This window comes from Phycodurus eques, chromosome 10 (assembly GCF_024500275.1).
Source record: "Phycodurus eques isolate BA_2022a chromosome 10, UOR_Pequ_1.1, whole genome shotgun sequence".
Classification (NCBI taxonomy): domain Eukaryota; kingdom Metazoa; phylum Chordata; class Actinopteri; order Syngnathiformes; family Syngnathidae; genus Phycodurus; species Phycodurus eques.
The window spans coordinates 9,334,112-9,353,190 of NC_084534.1; the positions used below are offsets into that span (position 1 = coordinate 9,334,112).

The window sequence follows — 19,079 nt, forward strand, 5'->3', positions numbered from 1 at the left end:
TACACCCTGAACTGGTTGCCAGCCAATCGCAGGGCACATAGGAACAAACAACCATTCACACTCACAGTCACACCTATAGGCAATTTAGAGTGTCCAATTAATGCATGTTTTTGGGATGTGGGAGGAAACCGGAGTGCCCGGAGAAAACCCACGCAGGCACGGGGAGAACATGCAAACTCCACACAGGCGGGGCCGGGGATTGAACCCGGGTCCTGTCAACTGTGAGGCTGATGTTCTAACCAGTCGTCCACCGTGTCGCACATACAGAAATCCTAAAACCAAATCAATATTCTATAGGGCAACATATGCAAATCAGTTAATATTCAAAGAAATAGTCTAAATCCCAGCTTGCTCTTATTGGTCACAGGAAAAAAATATTGTGATATGACATTCAACAGCAACAAAATCAATAAAAATAGGGTCATATCTCGTAACATTATTATTTTTTGTCTTTTACATAAACACGGTGATCTGCCTCACAGTTCTGAGGACCGGGGTTCAAATCCCGGCCTCGCCTGTGTGGAGTTTGCATGTTCCCCCCGTGCCTGTGTTGGTTTTCTCTGTGGGCTCTGGTTTCCTCTCACATCTCAAAACATGCATGGTAGGTTAATCAAAGACTTTAAATTGCCCTTAGGTGTGAATGTGAGTGCGAATGGTTGTTTGTGTCTATGTGCCCTACGATTGGGTGGCAACCAGTTCAGGTTGTACCCTGGCTCTTGACCAAAGATAGTTGGGATAGGCTCCAGCATGCTCGCGATCCTAGTGAGGAGAAGCGGTTCGGAAAATGGATGGATGGAAAAAAATGTGATATTGTCTAACATTTAACATTTTTTTACCTTTTCATTTTCAATGCATTTTTGATTAAACGGTGTGCTCTCTTTCAACATCTTTCATTTTTCTTGGAACCTTTGGATGAGAGCTGTGTATAATGGTATTATAAGAATACGCAGCGGGTCAAAAGACTTTGGACACTCCTGGGTTAAAGTGTGTGAGTATAACAAATATAATGTAAAGACTCACGACACTTTGTAACTGTCACTAAGTCCAACAAGCTTTCCGCATGCTTTTCCACTACATGGACTCACGGGAGAATGTGAAAAACTGACAGAAGTGTATGCAGTATGCATTTGAAGGTTACGCCATATCCAAGTAACAAATAGTAATACTGCAAAATGAATAAAGATCAGTTGACTTTTTTGTTTGGGTTGCTAGTCGTCCACCATGCCGCCGCTTTGGGTCTTGTGATGTGAAATTTAGATCATTTGGTTCATGACGTTATTAAATTAGTCAAAGGCCTCCACTGCATTTGTTTACTTCTGCAGAGATAAAAGCACATTAACATTAATTCAAGCAATTGACTACACTTCAGTGTGAAAGATTGAATGAAATCACATTTTCACAAACAGTACACAAACAGAGGAGAGAAGAAAACATGTTCAATGTTCATTCAGTGCTTCTAATCATTTTTCACAAATACAGTAGAACCTCTCAAGTGAAGCCATATCTACAGAACTTCAACGGACTAATGTATTACTCTCAAAAACCTATCCTTGCCGTGGGTTGACGGGGATACCCAAGGATGGGCGGGCCCCTCAAGAGGTACAGCACGCCCCTTTCACTCTGACATCTCTCCTTGCATGTTTGTGATCAGGTTCTCTGTGTGGTATGCAACACAAATATACAGTAGGCTAGAGAAGGAATTCAATATTCCCTTGAATGAGTAGTTATTTTTTAAAAATCAAAATCACACAAACCTACAACTTACTTAAATGTGAATGTCTACATGTGCAAGTGAGTGGCTGGCGACCAGTCCGGGATGTACCCCACCTCCTGCTCAAAGTCAGCAGGGATAGGTGACCTGAATGAGGACAAGCAGTATAGAAAATAGATTGATGGAAGCATCCTGAAACTGATTGTGTTCAACCATAGAATATGAGAGAAGATGAATTTCCAATCATACACTAACCTAATTCCAATCTCACTCGATCAATTCACAACATTATTTGCCTCACACACACATACACTGCTCACAAAGGGATTGGGATGTTTTTTTTGGGGGGTGAAATTTCAAATTGAACTTGAAACGCACTGCAACCTTTACAGGTGAACCTAATTGGACTTTCACTAAACTTTGGGGTGTGGTGTACGCGAGATGACCAAAACAGTACACAACACACATAACGATATCTCCAATTGGTCTCCACCCCCAATCCAGATGTTTGTCAGTGGTGAGGCTGTCCTGGTAGAGACAGCATGGTGCCACAAGGCAGGGCATTCTGTTTACTGGAAATTACAAAGAAGAAAGAGTAGTACGAGAAAACCTTGTTGTCTTAGTTATCTTGCGAAACTCTTGCTCCTCTAATTGTATCCGAAAAAAACGAAGCCTCACTGGCTATCGTTCCGTTCCATGTTACAATCACAAAGTTTTTCGCTCGGCCAAACTCAGTGTCGACAACACACAATAAAGATTTGTGATTAATATTAATATTATTATCAATTAATATTGAACAGCTTTAGCATTTACGATTATTGTCTCTGACCATTTTTCCATGCAGCCTGGGGAGGATAATCATTCTTATTATACTTCACATCACAGGATAATTGCTCTGGATAATCTTTTAGAGACATTTGACAATCAGGCATTTGCTGACTTTGATCAGAAGAGGAAAACATGTTCAAATCGGGACCGATTAGCTGTATGTGTGAACGTTATGTGCAAGTTCATACCATGCACAGAGAGATAGTGATAAGGAGTCGTGTCATAATTGGAGAGTTATATAACTGGGTGTCAGTGACGCTGTGCGCCAGGCGTCTACATGCACAGCCTCGGGCTCCTGTCGTACCCTCACACACGCAGCTGCGCTTGCCTTCGCCCAACTCATTTACACTGAACTCCTAAGTACTCTAATGAAGATTAACCTGCGAAAGCCCCCTCTGCTCCAGCTTAGCCTGAAGGTCAAATGATGAAAGACTCTGCCATGTAAAAGTGGTCGCTGGGTGCTACTCTTGCTCTTGTTCCACTGCCAGGCTTCAATTGGATTAGTTGGGGAGATTAATATGGTGGCCAGTGGTCTGTCTGGAAAAACAGATAAATACTTTGAACACGCAACAATTCTGAAGCGGTAGTCTGACATGGTTTTCAGAACAAGTATTTGCTCTGCTTTTAACTTGTTCTCAGTGCATGTTTGCATGAATAAACCTATTAGTGTCCTTGTGTGTGTATTATTTGGCCTTCTCGAGCTGCTAAGACGCTCTGCACTGATGTAACCCTCGGAGCTCTGATGGGTGGGAATGTGACATAATCATCTCTATGTATAAATGTATGTTTTTGGACTGGTTTAATTAAACAAGGCAAAGACAGGCCAGATACGTACATGACTTATCTTTACTGACTTTGTTATGACCATCGTCTGATGACTTTTGACAAGATGCTTCCACATCACCACATGCACATTTTGCATTGAGCCACCTCCAAAAATAAGAGACAGGAAAGGGAAAGCAAACACCATTTAGCCAAGTCGCTGCATATTAAGATCGCTGCCTCGGCTCTCCTCAGGTCAGGCGTGCGTCATACAACAGGCTGCACATGTGTCGAGTTACACATATGTGAAGATCAGCGATCAGGGTGTTCACATTTCATTTAGTGAGTTATGATGCATGATGTAATATGTGTGTATAAATAAAAAACATACTATTGCTAAATGCAGTTTAACATACAAAAAAACCCAGAATTTTGAACAAAACTGAAAATTGAATCACAGTTAAAGGACAGAAATAAATAGTACTGCAACAATATTTATTGTTGATTTTCTAAACTAGATATATATAAATATGGAAAACAGCTTGGCTCTGGGGCAGCCAAGCATTCACAGCGACTTCAATGCAACATTCAGACTCACGTCCCTCGCAAGGGTTTGATCACGGGGTTATTTATCCACACTGAAGGCGCATTCGCTTCATTTGCGCCACATTGATATGCTCCTCTACGTTACTATCATTGTGAAGCACAATTCACCAAGCGTTGGCTTGGCCCACTAATCGGAAATGTGAGCTGAAAAGATACGTGGGTGAAAATTAATAATCCGCTCCCATTTACTGGAATTTTACGTCCCACAATGAATATATCATAAATTATGAATATAGTTACCGTATTTCCACAACCATAAGGCGCACTTAAAAGTCTTATGTGTGCACCGAGTTTCAAAATCTGTAAATGTTGTTGTGTGACTTCGATGAGCGCTCCGCTTGACTGACTGGGAGCATTTCCTGCCGACACGCTGCTTATATAGAGGAAGGCGGACGTGACTGAGTGCAGCATGCGGACGTAAAGGGGGAAGGGTGCGCGTGACAGAGGACGCTGAAGGCATGCCCCCAGTAGGTATATAGCGCCTGTATGTGCATTGTGCAAAACAACATCGGTTTGGCTGTTCATTTCGGATAAAGAAGATGAGGACTTTGATGGATTTGTGGATGAGGATTGATCAAAAAATAATGTCAGTACATTGTTAAATACTTCAATAAAGTACAACCGAACTCAGTTTTGCTCCCGCTGCCTTTTTAAAAACATTGTTTTAGCGTGCATGCATGCTACCATATGTTTTAAGTTAGCATATGTTTTATCACGCCTGCGCCCAATAATACGATGCGCCTTATGCATGTGTCAAATACAGAAATAGACCCCATAACTGAGACTGCGCCTTTTAATACGGTGCGCCTGGCCGTGATGCTCTTTATTGGCTTTTGTCTTCAATGGACAAACCACATAAATGTCAAACTTGTCACACTCATTTTGACCTACTGTATGTTACGCATAAAGCAATAGAAAACTAATATTCTGATGAAAGGGGACCTTTAACAATTAATCGAGGAGGACCTGCGAGATGCCCCAGCCACCTCTTCTGGCTCCTCTCGATGTGGAGGAGCAGCGACTCTACTCTGAGATCCTCCCGGATGACCGAGCTTCTCACCCTATCTCTAAGGGAGAGCCCGGACACCCTCCGGAGGAAACTCCTTTCGGCCGCTTGTATCCGGGATCTTGTTCTTTCGGTCACGACCCACAGCTCGTGACTATAGGTGAGGGTAGGAATGTAGATCGACCGGTAAATTGTGAGCTTCGCCTTTCGGCTTAGCTCCTTCTTTACCACAATGGACCGATACAAAGTCCGCATCACTGCAGACGCTGCACCAAGCCGCCTGTTGATCACCCGTTCCATTCTTCCCTCACTCGTGAACAAGACCCCAAGATACTTGAGCTCCTCCACATGGGGCAGGATCTCATCCCCGACCTGGAGAGGGCACGTCACCCTTTTCCGACTGAAGACCATGGTCTCAGATTTGGAGGTGCTGATTCGCATCCCAGCCGCCTCACACTTGGCTGCGAACTGCTCCAGTGAGAGTTGGAGGTCACGGCTTGATGAAGCCAACAGAACCACAACATCTGCAAAAAGCAGATTATTTTATAGTGCATAAAAAAACAATAAAATGGCATTTTATTGTATTTTTAATGCACTTTAGCCATAACAGAACCTTCAATGCAGCCCTATGGGGGCACAAGCCAGTGCAAACTATAGGCCGTTCCCAAGCCCGAATAAATGCAGAGGGTTGCGAAAGGAATACATTGAGATGCGACATAGGGCAGAGGTAGAGGTGGCAAAGGCCAAACAAGAGGCATATGATGACATGTATGCCAGGTTGGACACTAAAGAAGGAGAAAGGGATCTATACAGGTTGGCCAGACAGAGGGATAGAGATGGGAAGGATGTGCAGCAGGTTAGGGTGATTAAGGACAGAGATGGAAATATGTTGACTGGTGCCAGCAGTGTGCTAGCTAGATGGAAAGAATACTTCGAGGAGTTGATGAATGAGGAAAATGAGAGAGAAGGGAGAGTAGAAGAGGCAAGTGTGGTGGACCAGGAAGTGTCAATGATTAGTAAGGGGGAAGTTAGAAAGGCATTAAAGAGGATGAAAAATGGAAAGGCAGTTGGTCCTGATGACATTCTTGTGGAGGTATGGAAACATCTAGGAGAGGTGGCTGTGGAGTTTTTGACCGGCTTGTTCAATAGAATTCTAGCGCGTGAGAAGATGCCTGAGGAATGGAGGAAAAGTGTGCTGGTGCCCATTTTTAAGAACAAGGGTGGTGTGCAGAGCTGTAGGAACTAGAGGAATAAAGTTGATGAGCCACACAATAAAGTTATGGGAAAGAGCAGTGGAGGCTAAACTCAGGGCAGAAGTGAGTATTTGCAAGCAACAGTATGGTTTCATGCCAAGAAGAAACGGGTCCAAGCAGGTTGGAACGGTGGAGGAAGGTGTCAGGTGTGTTATGTGACAGAAGAGTCTCTGCTAGGATGAAGGGCAAAGTTTATAAAACAGTGGTAAGGCCAGCCATGATGCACGGATTAGAAACAGTGGCACCGAAGAGACAACAGGAAGCAGAGCTGGAGGTGGCGGAAATGAAGATGTTGAGGTTCGCTCTCGGAGTGACCAGGTTGGATAAAATTAGAAATGATCATCACAGGGACAGCCAAGGTTCGATGTTTTGGAGACAAAGTTAGAGAGAGCAGACTTGGATGGTTTGGACACGTCCAGAGGATAAATAGTGCGTAAATTGTTAGAAGGATGATGAGGATGGAGCTGCCAGGCAAGAGAGCTAGAGGAAGACCAAATAGAAGGTTTGATGGATGTCGTGAGGGAAGACATGAGGGCAGTTGGTGTTCGAGAGGAGGATGCAGGAGATAGGCTTGCATGGAAAAGGATGACGCGCTTTGGTGACCCCTAATGGGACAAGCCGAAAAGAAAAGAAAAGAAGAAGAAGATGCACCCTGTGTCATTAGCCTGAATCTTACTACTTCCTATCTAAAACGGGAGGAGAAGAAGAAATTCATTCTCATCTCTCACATCCTTGTTTTCCACCAATCACTGAAGTGGCAACACATTTTCTATCCACAACCCCAGTGAAAAAAGATAATTCAGTTACAGTAGCAGATAGCTTGAAGTGTGATTCTTTGATTTATTTTTTTTAATTTTATTTTTAGCCACACTTTCTGCTTCTCTTGTTTTGTTTCTGAATGTAGAGATGTAATTCAGCTGCAGTAACACAGGCCCAGATCAATCCCGATGCAGTTCAGGGCTGCTGGCCACCCAAATATCGAGAAATATCTTGGACTTTTTGCTTTATCACCAGGTTGGTTTTCTTAAAATAAATGTCCATAATATATAAAAACAATGTATAATTGTTTCGCATATATTTACTTACACTGACAGTTTTAGTGTAAAATTAATTAAAGGTGAAGAATGTTACTTTCAGGGTCTAAAGTGACAAACCGAAAGGAAAAGAAGAAGCCATAACAGCACCTTCATTGGTAGCCTTGGTGTTTTTTGGGTGGGAAAAAAATGTGTTGAACTATTAATACATTTGTGATTATGATGTTTTGGGAAATCCAAGCCTTGAGGCTGACAATAAAGCAGGCTCTATCTTGAGTGAGAATAACAAACAACTGAAAAAGCAGTGATGCTTTGTGACTGGAGGGCCTTGCGTGGTATGTGCTTGTCCTCACCTCCATGCCAGTGCACAGCCTTGGCCTGTAGTCATTATGCAACGTTAACAAATGTCTCTTTATCTGAGGGCACACGAGCACACTCTCTGCTATCCCTCCTCGGGCTCTGCGGATATTGTTTTGGTTGGAAAGACTTTCTAATGACAAACGTAGAGTTACGGCAAGATGCAAGGAAATAGCCTGAGTACACAACTCCAAACATCTCCGATAGGAAGTTTCATTGAATACTCTGAATTGTCTATTGGTATGAATGTGAGTGTGAATGGTTGTTTGTCTACATGTGCACTGTGATTGGCTGGCGTCCAGTCCAGGGTGTACCCCTCAGCTCGCTCAAAGTCAGCTGGGATAGGCTTCAGGACACCCGTGACCCTAATTAGGATACGCGCTATAGAAAATTGATGGATGGATGGATGGATGGTTATAATGGGAATTGCATTATTCACTTGATTAGTAAAATCCATCTGTTTTGACTCACATGAACAGGGATGTAAAGCTATGTAAATTGTCAGCATTGAATTGTTGCCAAATTATTATTTTTTGTTTATTATATTTGTATTTTTGAAATAATAATAACAAGTGTTATTATTATTAATAATAATAATAGTAATACCAATATTTTTGATGAATATGATGACGATTAATACAATACATTTATAATTTTTAATCATAATAATAATAATTATTATTATTATTAATGATAGTAATAACGATGATGATGTTTATTATTATTATTATTATTATGGTTAAACGTTTGTGTAAACATTCGGCGGGTCATATCAACCTGTGACATTTTGTTGGCGTAGCAAAGAAACAATCGTCACCGGGGGCGTGTTGGAAGGGGACAGGGCGCCATCTAGTGGATTTATAACATGATTGTCGGTAAATTCGGGCATCAAATTGGGCATGTAAAAGTGATTCGGTTTATGGGCGCGTGGTTTGAAGAGCTGATGTGGAGAATTTATTTAGATTAAGGAAAAATCAAGTGCAAACCAGTTTGTTGTTGTCAGGGCATGCAAGATTGAGGAGCAACCAGATGATCACGACAAGGGAATTCGCTGACATGTGCTTGACGTAAGGTTTCTATTGTCAGGTAAATGTTTCCTTGCGTTTCAGGGGTGGGAAATAAATGACTCGATTAATGACAAAGTGGACCAATGGAGAGGTTAAAGGATTGTTCCGACTGCATAGCTATCTTAAGTCATTTGTGAAGTGTTGCGTCAACGAAAGTCATTTCGCGACAGAATGACATTTAACATTCACTGTAATATAGTCTGGGGCACACAAAAGCAACTGGCCTATGCCGAAACCCGGGATCGAACCAGGGACCTTTAGATCTTCAGTCTAACGCTCTCCCAACTGAGCTATTTCGGCATGTAAAGGTGAATGCACATGTAAAGGTGAATGCACTAAACTTGAATGCACCTCCAACTGTTCATCGTTTCAGTACTTTTTGGGCAAGTTGATTTTGTCTAACTGGGACCTGCACAGCAAAATTCATGTTTGATTATCAACCAATTGGTAAATGTCCATTGATGTCTACGTCAATGCCTTTCTGTGCCTCTTCCAGTCTCTCTGTTGCAACATGCTGATGGCACTGGAAGCGCAGTGACCATTTTCTTCTGAGAACATCCTCATTGAAGTATTGCAATGCGGAGGTACTCTTGATCAATTGTTAGGTGTCTTCTTGTTCTCAAGATGTGAAAATGTGAACAGCATGATTAAGAGGACTGTTTAAATACCAATTCTAACGGAAACCAGGAAATTAATGGTCCGATAAAGTGACTTGTACACCCGCGACCCTTATGAGGATTAGAGAGTGGCTGGATTAATGGAAATGACTCATTCAGCAGTGGTGGGAAGTAATGGCAGGAAGAAAAAAAACACATTGCAAATTTTTATCTTCTTTTTTTGGGGGGGGGGCAGATCAGATTAATGGCATTTCCACACATTGCAATGGGGAAAGATAATTGGAGATACTGTGCAAGTTTTTTTGCGTTACGAACTCGGTCAGGGAACGAATTCAACTTTTATCTCAAGGCACAACTGTATCCTGTCATAAGTTATTGAAGCGTGTATAAAATTGACAGTAAAAAAATATATTTACTTTTGTACTTAAGTACATTTCAAAGTTTGAACATGGTATTTAGACTTAAGTAAAGGGGATGAATCAGCGCTTCTACTTCTACTTTTCTCTTTTGTTTTTAGCACAATTACAGTATCTGTCCTACTACTTAAGAAAAGAGTGTGAGTACTCTTTCCACAACTATCGCTTTGGACAATAGTGTTATTGCAACCTATTCCAAGTGTAAAACGACACATAATTGCATTACAAACGCAGCATTTGTTTTTCCCCCGTCGCTCTTCTCGGATGTAAGAGGTCCACATCGTCGAAGGCCGAAGCCGCCAGCCGGCGTGCCAGTCGGCCGTGAAACGAGGAAGTGTTTACAGCATAGTATGAACGACAGCGCCCTCTAGAGACGTGGCGACGCCACGTCACAAACCCAATTTCAAAGCCATAAAATGGAATATATCGCGCGTTTGTATATTTCAATTGTGTGTACGAATTAATGTATTTTTTGTCTGTATAGTGTTGTACAGGCTGCTTTATCGCGGAGGTGTGTGCGTCCCGGCCGGAGAAGTGACGTGTGTTTAGTGGCTGGTGTGGTGACGTGTCTCTTAGCGCTCGCTCTTTTCTCCCGGAGCTGCTGGATGGAGCCACACTGACTCCACGGAACGCGACAACTGGTAGCACTAAGTCAACGGGAGTCGGCCCAAGGACACCATGGGAAGTGCGTGTGGATCCTTGCAATTTCTTCTCAATGTTGATGGTCTCTTTGTGTGTACGATTCGTCGCGGTTTTTCTAGTTAGCAGTGCTCCAACGCAAAGAGGCTCGTCGGCATGCTAATTGGCTAACCTTGGCTGTGTAGGTGGCAAGTTGAGCTAGCTTACACGAGCTAATTGCGAAGTTTTTAAATCACATATTGACGTAAGTGTTTAGTAAGTTAAAAGTCGGGTGGCTATCCGGAACAATTCTTAATAGTTCAGGTAGTATCCGACGTTGGGCTTTGCTGTTTTGAGTCATTTGCGCATCATGTTTGTGATTGAATGCTCCTTAGCCACACGCTAAAGTCTTGCAACATTAAAATCGTATTCAATATGACATTGGTTTTCTCGCCTGATTTTTTTGAAAGCTTTTTTTTTTCTTCATCTTTCTACCGTCCACCAGAAAGGGGTTTAATGACATAATTCAATGGCTGTCAAAGTCGATTTCGGTGTGTGGGAGCTGGACAGTATACCACGTAAGCTGTTAAGGACCAGCGAGCGATGTATGTGTCGAGGGGTTATGCTGTTGATCGTTGTTTGTTTATTTTTTTTCGGATGTATCATCCTTTCGTACTCAGACAGCAATAAAAAAAAAATCGCAATTACCGAAGCATTTGCTGGCTGATCAGGGTGTCACATTTAGTTTGTGTGGCAGCCGCTGGTTTAGTGATGACGTAGCATGCAAGGAAGGTCATATTGTATAGATTCATATTGAACACGGGCTTCCCTGTAGTTGTCGTAACATTATTTTATATATTTTTTGCAGTTAAGTTTTTGGAGGTCATCAAGCCGTTCTGTGCGGTTCTACCGGAAATTCAGAAACCAGAAAGAAAGGTAAGCCCATCATAGATATTAGGGCTGTCGCTGTCGAAATATGTTTAGAATCGATTAGTCCCATCAATTCATAAAATAATCCATTTATAATGCATTCAAGTTTACTGCAAAGTGTTTTAATGTTTAACCAAAACTAAATAACTGTGAGGCAGACGCTCGAACCAGTTCTTCACCCTGCCGCCTTAAAGGGATACTAGTTTGATATAAACTTCAGAAGCTGCTTTAGGTTCAACTACATGTCATGCTATTCATACTACAGCTTAAAATAAACATATTTGCAATAGATTAAACTGACAATTTTATCCATGCATTGGTTATGTCATCAGTCACTGGTTTGGTCTGTAATATGTCAGAAAAGAGGGGTAAATGTTTAACATTGTTTCCCAAAGTAAAAGCAGATGTTTGCAAATGTTTTGTTTTGATCAAACACAAAACTAATAAGTCTGATTTCATGGAGGACTACAAAAATCTGAGAATACAGTTGAGTGGCTGAAATCGGAGGAATTGTACAATTTTAAGTTAAAACAATTGCGGCAAACATTCATTGATTATCAAAATTGTTGATTAATTTGATAATAATTTTGTCGATTTATTGTTGCACCTCTAATAGATATGTTACATGTAATACGGTGCCTATGTATGACTAACACTATTATTTATTATTTATTTACTGCACAGATTCAGTTTAGAGAAAAAGTACTATGGACTGCCATTACGCTCTTCATCTTCCTGGTGTGTTGCCAGGTGAGTGCTTTCTGTAATCCCTAAAGCGATGTGAATTTTCTCTTCATGTTGTTTGTGACACTTGTATATATTTTTCGACCTTTCAATTAGATTCCTCTCTTTGGCATCATGTCATCAGATTCGGCAGATCCCTTCTACTGGATGAGAGTCATTCTGGCTTCCAACAGAGGTGCTTGCACTAAATATGCGGTTTGACTTCATCATCGGGCAGCATGGTCGCCTGGTGATTAGTGCAGCTGCCTCACACTTCTGAGGTTTTGGGTATGAATCTCAGCTCCATCCTTCCTCGGGGAAGGTTTTCCCAGCGCTTGCTTGCTTTCACTGAGTACTGTAGCTTCCTCCCACATTCTAAAAACATGGATTTTAAGTCAACGAAGACTCTAAATAGATCCAAGATGTGACTGGTTGCTTGTTTGTTTGTAAATATGTGCCCTGCGATTGGTTGGCGACCAGTCCACGGTGTACCTCGTCTCTCACCCAGTGTCGGCTGCGATGGGCTCACCACCACCCTAATGAGAGCAAGCGCTATAGAAAATGGATGAACTTTGTCATCCATTTAAGACCAACTTGTTCGCTTATAATCATTTGTTACGTAATCTCCTTATCACGTGTGGTGGATCAAAGGCTGTTGTTGTGAGGGCTGAATGCGTGGCCCGCGATCCTCATGCTAACCTTATTTGTGTCGTCAGGTACTCTGATGGAGCTGGGTATCTCGCCCATCGTCACGTCAGGCCTCATCATGCAGCTGCTTGCCGGTGCCAAGATCATTGAGGTGGGAGACACTCCCAAAGACCGCGCTCTCTTCAATGGCGCCCAGAAATGTAGGTCTCTTTCATGAGCTATTGTTACCACTAAGGCCTTGCTGCAGATATATTTATAGTCACTATACAGTTATAAATAATCATATGCATTGTTACAGTGTTTGGAATGATCATCACCATCGGGCAGGCGATCGTGTATGTCATGACCGGCATGTATGGTGACCCTTCAGAGATGGGTGCTGGAATATGCTTACTCATCATCATACAGGTGAAAGTTAAAAATAATCTCTATTGCCTGAACTCTCTGCTCACACCAGAAACATTTTAAGAATACTTAGTAGGCAACACCTTTTCTTTTGTTCCTTTTACAAAAATAAAGGAAAAAGATTAAAGGTTTTACCGTGGTTATAGTTATGGTTTTTGGCTTCACAGATCTGTTATTTATATTTCAATGTGAAACATTTAGAACGGGGTCACCAAACTTTTTGAAACTGAGAGCGAAGGCTGGCGACCAGTACACACTGAACTGGTCGCCAGGCTTAATGCGAGGCGGCTACCAGTTAAATACACATTTATGAAATTACAAATTTGCTTCAATTACTTTTAATTGTATGTTATTATTAAGCAATGATATTCAGCTTTGTAAAGACACTGATCGTGATAATGAGTTTTCACAATAATATCAATGATTTAACAAGGTAGGGAACAGATACTGTAGCTATTAATATGCAAATGTTTACCAGGGAACCAAACTATCACCATCATAAAACATTTTGCAATTGTAATTGCGGTTTTTAAATAATATTCTAACTTTTCCTGCGAAAAAATAGGTTACTGCAGCTCCTTGTTGAAGGTAAACGTTAATGCACACATCTTGTAACATTCCCAACTGCCACACACAACAAAAGTTAACCACTGTAAAAGGATACAACAGTACAAGTTTGACAAGTAACAATGCTTGTGTTGATGCTTCAGTCTTACTACTTTGAAAGTGTATCTGTTTACTACTTCTCACTTTCTCTTCACACCCTTTGTTGAGGCTGCTGCTTGGAATAAGTTTTACAAAAAAGCCACTCGCCATTCGCATTTACTGAAACCGTCTTTGTTTTTTCAGCTCTTCGTTGCCGGTCTGATTGTTCTGCTGCTTGATGAGCTGCTGCAGAAAGGCTACGGTCTGGGCTCTGGAATCTCTCTTTTCATAGCCACCAACATTTGTGAGACCATCGTCTGGAAGGCTTTCAGCCCGACCACCGTCAACACAGGAAGAGGTTTGTCTACTGTTACCACACACACACACTGATGCAGGCATTGTACCATGATTCATCCCCTCGTTTCTTCAGGGACTGAGTTTGAGGGCGCCATTATTGCACTCTTTCATCTGTTGGCCACTCGCACGGACAAGGTGCGCGCCCTGCGAGAAGCCTTCTACAGGCAAAACCTGCCCAACCTCATGAACCTCATTGCCACAGTCTTTGTGTTTGCAGTGGTCATATACTTCCAGGTGAGCATGGAGAGTGGGATTGTTCTACAGTTTCGCTTGCTACTATTACAAGTCTATCAGAATCTCAATTGTTACGTACTGTACAGTATAAAACACAATTTGGAGCCATGAATGTAAACTGTGTAACACAGTTGGAAGTTAGCTGGGCACCAACAATTGTGTAGTGTTTTGTGGGTTAATATTAAGTGTCATTATCTTATTGGAAGATCCAAATACTGTATATACAACATTAATTTACATTTTTAACATATTTTTTGCACTTGTACTTCTACTTTGGCTATTGCTTTCATATTACAGTGCAGCATTTAGATAAAACCTTCATACATACGTCTGATAACACAGTTCATTCCAACGGATTCTGATTGACTATCCATCTATCCATTTTACGTACCGCTGATCCTCACTAGGGGCGCGAGTGTGCTGGAGCCTATCCCAGCTGACCCTGGGTGAGAGGCAGGGTACACACTGAACTGGTCGCCAGCCAATCGCAGGGCACATAGAAACAAACAACCATTTGTAGTCACACTCACACCTATGGGCAATTTAGTCTTTTCAATTAACCTATTTCGCATGTTTTTGGATTGGGGGAGGAACCCGGAAAAAACATGCAAGCTCCACACAGGCGAGGCCGGATTTGAACCCGGCACCACCATTAGACTACCGCACTGCCCACTGATTAATTTAAGAAAAAATATTCAGGATAGGATGAATAAAAATGGGAAGGATCCATTCCAGGGTCCAGTTGTTGCATCCTAAAAAAATATATTAATTAACTTTACATGTAATTTTAAGTACCATTATCATGGAAGAAAAAAGAAAGCAAAATAAACTATAAAATCTGATCTGAGTCGGAAGATCTCAGAACCCTACTGGGCTTATATTCCATTAGCATGTCTTTAATGTATTCAGGACCTAAACCATTTAGTGATTTGTAGACCAGTAGCAGAACTTTAAAGTCTATTCTAACGCTGACTGGGAGTCAGCGTAGAGACTTTAGAATTGGAGTAATATCTTCTGACCTCTTTGTTCTGGTCAGAACCCGAGCTGCAGCTGTATAATGCCCTTTTGGGGGAGTCCATTCAGAAGACCATTACAATAGTCAAGTCTACTTGAGATAAAAAGCATGGATGACCTCCCCCTGGTCTGCTTCTCCTTCACTCTGGATATGTTCTTTAGATGGTAGAAGGCCATTTTAGTGATTGATTTGATATGACCGTTGAAAGTCAGGTCGGACTCTTATCAGCACACCAAGGTATAATGTTATTAATCATTTACTGACCTAAACAGGGCTTCAGGGTGGACCTCCCCATCAAGTCAGCACGCTATCGCGGTCAATACAACACCTACCCCATCAAACTGTTCTACACCTCCAACATCCCCATCATCCTGCAGTCGGCTTTGGTCTCCAATCTCTACGTTATCTCCCAAATGCTGTCAACGCGGTTCAGTGGAAACTTTTTGGTTAACCTCCTTGGAACGTGGTCTGTAAGTGGAAAAATTATCTTCAAACATCTTTGAAGATGTGCAGTCCAATTGGATAGGTCCACATCAAATTTGATTTCTTGTCTTTTTATTTATGTAGGACACATCGACTGGTGGACCAGCTCGGGCCTACCCAGTGGGAGGCCTCTGCTACTACCTGTCTCCTCCAGAGTCCTTTGGTTCTGTTCTGGATGATCCGGTCCACGCTGTTATCTACATTGTCTTCATGCTTGGCTCTTGTGCCTTCTTCTCCAAGACCTGGATCGAGGTCTCGGGATCCTCTGCCAAAGATGTATGTTTGGTGTGCTTGTGTGGACTTGATGTTTTATTGAGGACTTGGTTTAATTTCTTTCTTTCTTTTTTGGTATATGTCAGGTGGCAAAGCAGCTTAAAGAGCAGCAGATGGTGATGAGGGGACACAGAGAGACTTCAATGGTGCATGAGCTGAACAGGTACAGATGAGCCTGGGAATATTGTTTCAGTTCTCCACGTTATTGCAGTTTGTCGTTTGCGCCCCTGTTCTCTCGCTGATTTTTAAGTGCTAGTTTTTTAATGTTTTTTTTTTTGTTAAACAGTAACTCACTCACACTAGGGACAAGGCCCTGCTGTGAATAGTAAAAAAAAAAAGGACTAATTGATGCCCCTCTCAAAATGTTTATAATTGTCTCTCTGTCAAGATGTCACTTCAACATAGTTCCTTGGCTTTTGGAGCCTTTCTGTGCAATCGTAAGGTGTTTCAGAGAGCACAAAAGCAGCAGAAAGGCAAATTTCTCAGCAAATAAAATAGGATAGGTTCCCCCACAAATCTGTGAATGTGAATTCGCAAGTAGCAAATAGGTGGGGAACACAGTCCACTTACTGTAATGCCCTACCTACCATGTAAGAAAGGAGGGCCACAGTTGCCAATGCACTTTTCAGATGTTTATTGAATGCTGGGAGAACAGTAAAAGACAATGAGCACATAGGAGCTGTTGTTGGCTACAACTCACCCAGAAAATCACACGCAGAATCTCTTCCCATCCCACCAGGCGCCACCGAAAGGCACATGCATGTATCTTAAACACAGACACTACAATACGTACAGTATCTGCTATACATGTTATCCTTGCAATTTTTTTGTGTTCTAATACAATGTGTTCAAAAAGTGTGTTATGTAAATTTAAATGCGTTTAAAGCGTGTGGGAGTGGGACAACCTTTTTTTCCTTAATGTTCGTGAATGGTCTCTATATCGCAGATTGTAATCAACTGCGGGTGGATCAGACCGTATCCCCCACGATTAACTGTATGTTATTCCTATATAACATTGCAGCATGATTACATTTGATTTGTTTTCATTTTGCAGGTACATCCCCACTGCTGCTGCCTTTGGTGGCCTTTGTATAGGAGGTCTATCTGTCATGGCTGACTTCCTGGGAGCCATTGGTTCTGGCACAGGAATCCTCTTGGCTGTGACCATCATCTATCAGTACTTTGAGATCTTTGTGAAAGAGCAAAGCGAAGTGGGAAGCATGGGAGCGCTGCTCTTCTAGAAAATGCCAAGTCGACAAGATACAGCATACACAGAGCCTCCATACCGTGTCGGTCTTTTGCGTTCCATCTCCTTATTTTCTCAGCAATTTGCACAATCAGTTCATTTTGCATCTGGGATAGATTGTTTTACACCTGTTGTCTCTCTGGTGTTGTCAAGAGAGCTCTTTTGTTTTCTCCCTGCTTTGAGCTTGTTATTGTCTCCAGCCATTTCTTCTGCTCTTAACCATCCAAGGTGGGCTGCCTGACTTCCCAATGACTGTTTCGTCAGCTGAAGAGTCCCTCAACACATGCGAGTGTGTGGTGCTGTCTTTTACTCACCTTGCGTATTTTTCACTGACAACACTATGACAAAACATGAATTTCAAACATTAGGATATGCAAAAGAAAACCATGTCACCAGTCATGCTGTAGTTTTCTTGGGGTTTGTTAGAATGTGAAGAGTATGAACAAAACATACTTTATCTTGGCAAGTTGCCCAAATTTACCTTTGTTTATATTCTCCATGATGGACGGTTCATATTCACTCTGGTCTTCTGTAGGATACAGTATGTTTGTTCTATAGCTGGCTGGTAAAGGAAAATGATAGTCTGCACTGCCTTGGTCTTTAATTCCCAGACTGAATTGCTGCACAAAACTGCCCGGGAGGTCAGTAAGAGGGTGGGTTTGATATCGACGCAAAGGGGGTTTCATTTTGGTTTTTACTCTTATGTAAAAGACATAATTGTGTTATTAAAAAAAATGTTTTTTCCAACAAACGGAAATGGTCTTCATTTAAAGTTATATTTTTTTTTTTTTTTTTAGAGCAGGTCAACATTTTTTAAGTAAATTTGTATTCCTAGCAAATGTTATTTTTCAAATATCACTTTGTCCCAAAACCATAAAACGTAGTGATGGGATGATGATACCTCAAGGAGTGTATTGACACACTACACAAATTATGTCGGCCACTCAACAGTGACCCCTGCAGTAGTACTAAAATCATTGCAGGGAAACAAAATAAAAAATTGCATTGGGGTTCACCCCAGTGGATGAGAGGGTAGCCTCCTTCCGCCTTTGGGTGGGGGGACGGGTCTTGACTGTTGTTTGGGCCTATGCACCAAGCAGCGGTTCAGAGTACCCACCCTTTTTGGAGTCCTTGGAGGGTGTCCACACATGCACTTGGCACCAGGACACCCTAGGCCTAACCCTTATCGACTTTGTGGTTGTGTCTTCGGACTTGTGGCTGCATGTCTTGGACACTGGTGAAGAGTGGCGGAGCTGTAAACTGATCACCACCTGGTGGTGAGTTGTCTCCGATGGTGGGGATGATGCCAGTCCGACCTGGCAGCCCCAAACGTATTGTGAGGGTCTGCTGGGAACGTCTGGCAGAATCCCTTCTCAGAAGGAGTTTCAACTCACACCTCCGGCAGAACTTCACCCTTGTCTTGAGGGAGGCAGGGGACATTGAGTCGGAGTGGACCATGTTCCTCCGCGCCTCTATTGCCGAGGTGGCTGTGGCCGTAAGGTAGTCAGTGCCTGTCGTGGCGGCAAACCCCGAACCCGTTGGTAGACACCAGCGGTGAGGTATGCCGTCAAGCTGAAGAAGGAGTCCTATCGGGCCTTTTTGGCCTGTGTGACTCCTGAGGCAGCTGATGGGTACCAGCTGACCAAGCGGAATGCAGCTTTGGTGGCTGAGGCAAAAACTCGGGCGTGGGAGGAGTTCGGTGAGGCCATGGAGAACGAATTCCGGACGGCTACGCGGAAATTCTGGTCCACCATCCGGCGTCTCAGGAGGGGAAGCAGTGCACCATCAACACTGTGTATAGTGGGGATGGGGCGCTGCTGACCTCGACTCGGGACGTTGTGAGTC

At 42.5% G+C, this 19,079-nt stretch overlaps 1 protein-coding gene and 1 non-coding gene across 2 annotated transcripts; one reads left to right on the top strand and one right to left on the bottom strand.

The window, feature by feature from the left end:
• Window positions 1–8,851: 8,851 nt before the first annotated feature.
• Window positions 8,852–8,924, bottom strand: trnaf-gaa (transfer RNA phenylalanine (anticodon GAA)). The gene has a single exon. It is a non-coding gene; the product is annotated as a tRNA-Phe (tRNA).
• Window positions 8,925–10,215: 1,291 nt separating this feature from the next.
• On the top strand, window positions 10,216–17,985 carry LOC133408825 (protein transport protein Sec61 subunit alpha-like 1). The gene is made up of 12 exons (XM_061688087.1): window positions 10,216–10,342; window positions 11,144–11,211; window positions 11,890–11,955; window positions 12,046–12,124; window positions 12,645–12,776; window positions 12,875–12,984; window positions 13,831–13,984; window positions 14,057–14,217; window positions 15,505–15,702; window positions 15,800–15,991; window positions 16,075–16,151; window positions 17,043–17,985. The coding sequence occupies exons 1-12, from the start codon at window positions 10,336–10,338 to the stop codon at window positions 17,227–17,229; spliced, it is 1,431 nt and encodes a 476-aa protein (XP_061544071.1). The 5' UTR covers window positions 10,216–10,335; the 3' UTR covers window positions 17,230–17,985.
• Window positions 17,986–19,079: the final 1,094 nt, after the last annotated feature.